General features: G+C 63.6%; 2 protein-coding genes across 2 annotated transcripts in view; both read right to left on the bottom strand.

The window, feature by feature from the left end:
• Positions 1-742, bottom strand: part of LOC105543622 (selenoprotein O) — a 19,621-nt gene extending 18,879 nt beyond the window's left edge. The window contains exon 1 of the mRNA XM_011985605.1: positions 671-742. Within this exon, the coding sequence (XP_011840995.1) occupies positions 671-742 (72 nt within the window). The remainder of the gene's footprint in view (positions 1-670) is intronic.
• The window catches only part of TRABD (TraB domain containing), an 18,174-nt gene continuing 16,940 nt past the window's right edge, over positions 478-1,711 (bottom strand). Inside the window, exon 12 of the mRNA XM_011985606.1 lies at positions 478-1,711. Within this exon, the coding sequence (XP_011840996.1) occupies positions 1,550-1,711 (162 nt within the window). The 3' untranslated portion in view covers positions 478-1,549.

Consider the following 1,711-nt stretch of genomic DNA (forward strand, 5'->3'; position numbering starts at 1 on the left):
GGTGAAGCCCTCAGGACACTCCGCGTGGCTTGGGCAGGTGACCGGATGAGGGACAACGTGGTGAAGTGCCTGTGCCCGACCCTCCCCTGCAGCCCACAGCAACCGTTCCCTCCTCAGCAGCCCCCGCCTGGCCGCTCTGGGCACCCCTGTTCCCTGTTCCCCAGGCCCTGGGCCCTCCTGATCTGTCTCCTCGACCCCCGGCCCGGGTCTGGCTCAGTCTGTCCACACTCTGGAATCTGGTGGGACTGGGTATGGAGGGTCTGGAGTGTCAGCAGGCCACCTGCGTCCCAGCTGGTGGGTGAGAAGGGTCCCACAGGTCAGCATGGAGGGACAGTGACCCTGTCTCTTCCGCTGGAAACCAGGCAAGCTCCCCCAGGGCCCCTGCAGGGCCCCCAGCACACGCTGCCCTGGAGCATGGGGGAAGAGGCCGGGATCCTTCATTACCTGAACCCCATTTCCACACGTCACAAAACAGGATTTCCAAAATTAGAATTTATTTCAGTTTCTAAGGAATGAATCCCCGAGTGTGGCAGGAAGGACACGGCCAGCTCCTGATGCACACCTGATTTGACTCAACACTGAGTCGGGACAGACACAACCAGAGGTGACCTGGGTCCAGGCTGGGGCTGCACAGGCCGTGTCCTGGACAGCCAGGAGGGAGGCCCCGCACACAGACGGCCGCCGGGCAGGGGGCCTGAGCGGGGCAGGCCCGGCCATAGCCCATGTCCTTGGCCTTCCACATAGGTGCACACATTCTCTGCCCACAGAGGGCCAGACACCCTGGGCACCCCCTCACTCCGGGGGCTCAGGACACAGGCTTCCAGGTGAGGCTGCGCCTGGAGCCAGAGCTGATGTTTGGCTGCACACAAGCCCACTAGGGACAGACCCCAGAACACAAATTCTGTCCCCCTGGATTTAAGGCTGGTATTTTTTGACATTTACTTCAGTTTTTCTCTTTGAAATTAAAATTACCTGAGTAAAAGATTTTGAGACATTAAAAAAGCCAAAAACACAGAATCCCTGCAGGCAGACGGCGCCGGGGAGGTGGCCGGGGCCAGGATGCCGGGGGCATGGCAGGGTTGGCTGGAGCTCAAGGGCCGGGCCTTTGTCCCAGTCTCGCCTGCCCTGGAGCCCCCAGGAGCCGCCCCTCGGCCGAAGCTCCCATGGCTGGAGCACAGGAAGGCACAGTGAGGTAGGGACAGTGGCCATTGTCCCCCGCCCGCCACCAGGGCTCAGAGGGCAGCGCACACCTCGGCTCTTCCAAGTCCCTGCCTCCTCGGAGCTGGGCGTCTTATCCAGAGGCCGGTGAACAGCCCCTGCAGTATGGGAGGGGAGGGGCTGCCGGGAGGCCTGAGCTCAGACAGTTAAATAATCCTTTATTTGGGTGGGCTGGGGGAGGGGTGACTGGACCAGGAGGGCAGGCGAGGCCGGGCCCAGACCCCCATGGGGGGTGGCAGGGGCCTCCGGCAGGCTAGGATGCGCCTGGCACCCAGGAAGTGCCGCGGGGGCACTGGCTCCTCAGGGGCCCGAGCGGGCGGGGAGCAGTCTCCTACTTGTGCCGGGCCTCGGTCACCCTCTGCAGGCAGTACTGCGCGGCGGGCAGCGACAGGACCAGGCTCGCAGTGCGGCGGCCCATCCAGTACAGGCTGTAGCCCAGCAGACCGAAGAAGGCGGCCTTCACGGCCAACCGAGACACTCTGCCGGAGACGGA

This window comes from Mandrillus leucophaeus, unplaced genomic scaffold (genome assembly GCF_000951045.1).
Source record: "Mandrillus leucophaeus isolate KB7577 unplaced genomic scaffold, Mleu.le_1.0 Scaffold288, whole genome shotgun sequence".
Taxonomy (NCBI): Eukaryota; Metazoa; Chordata; class Mammalia; order Primates; family Cercopithecidae; genus Mandrillus; species Mandrillus leucophaeus.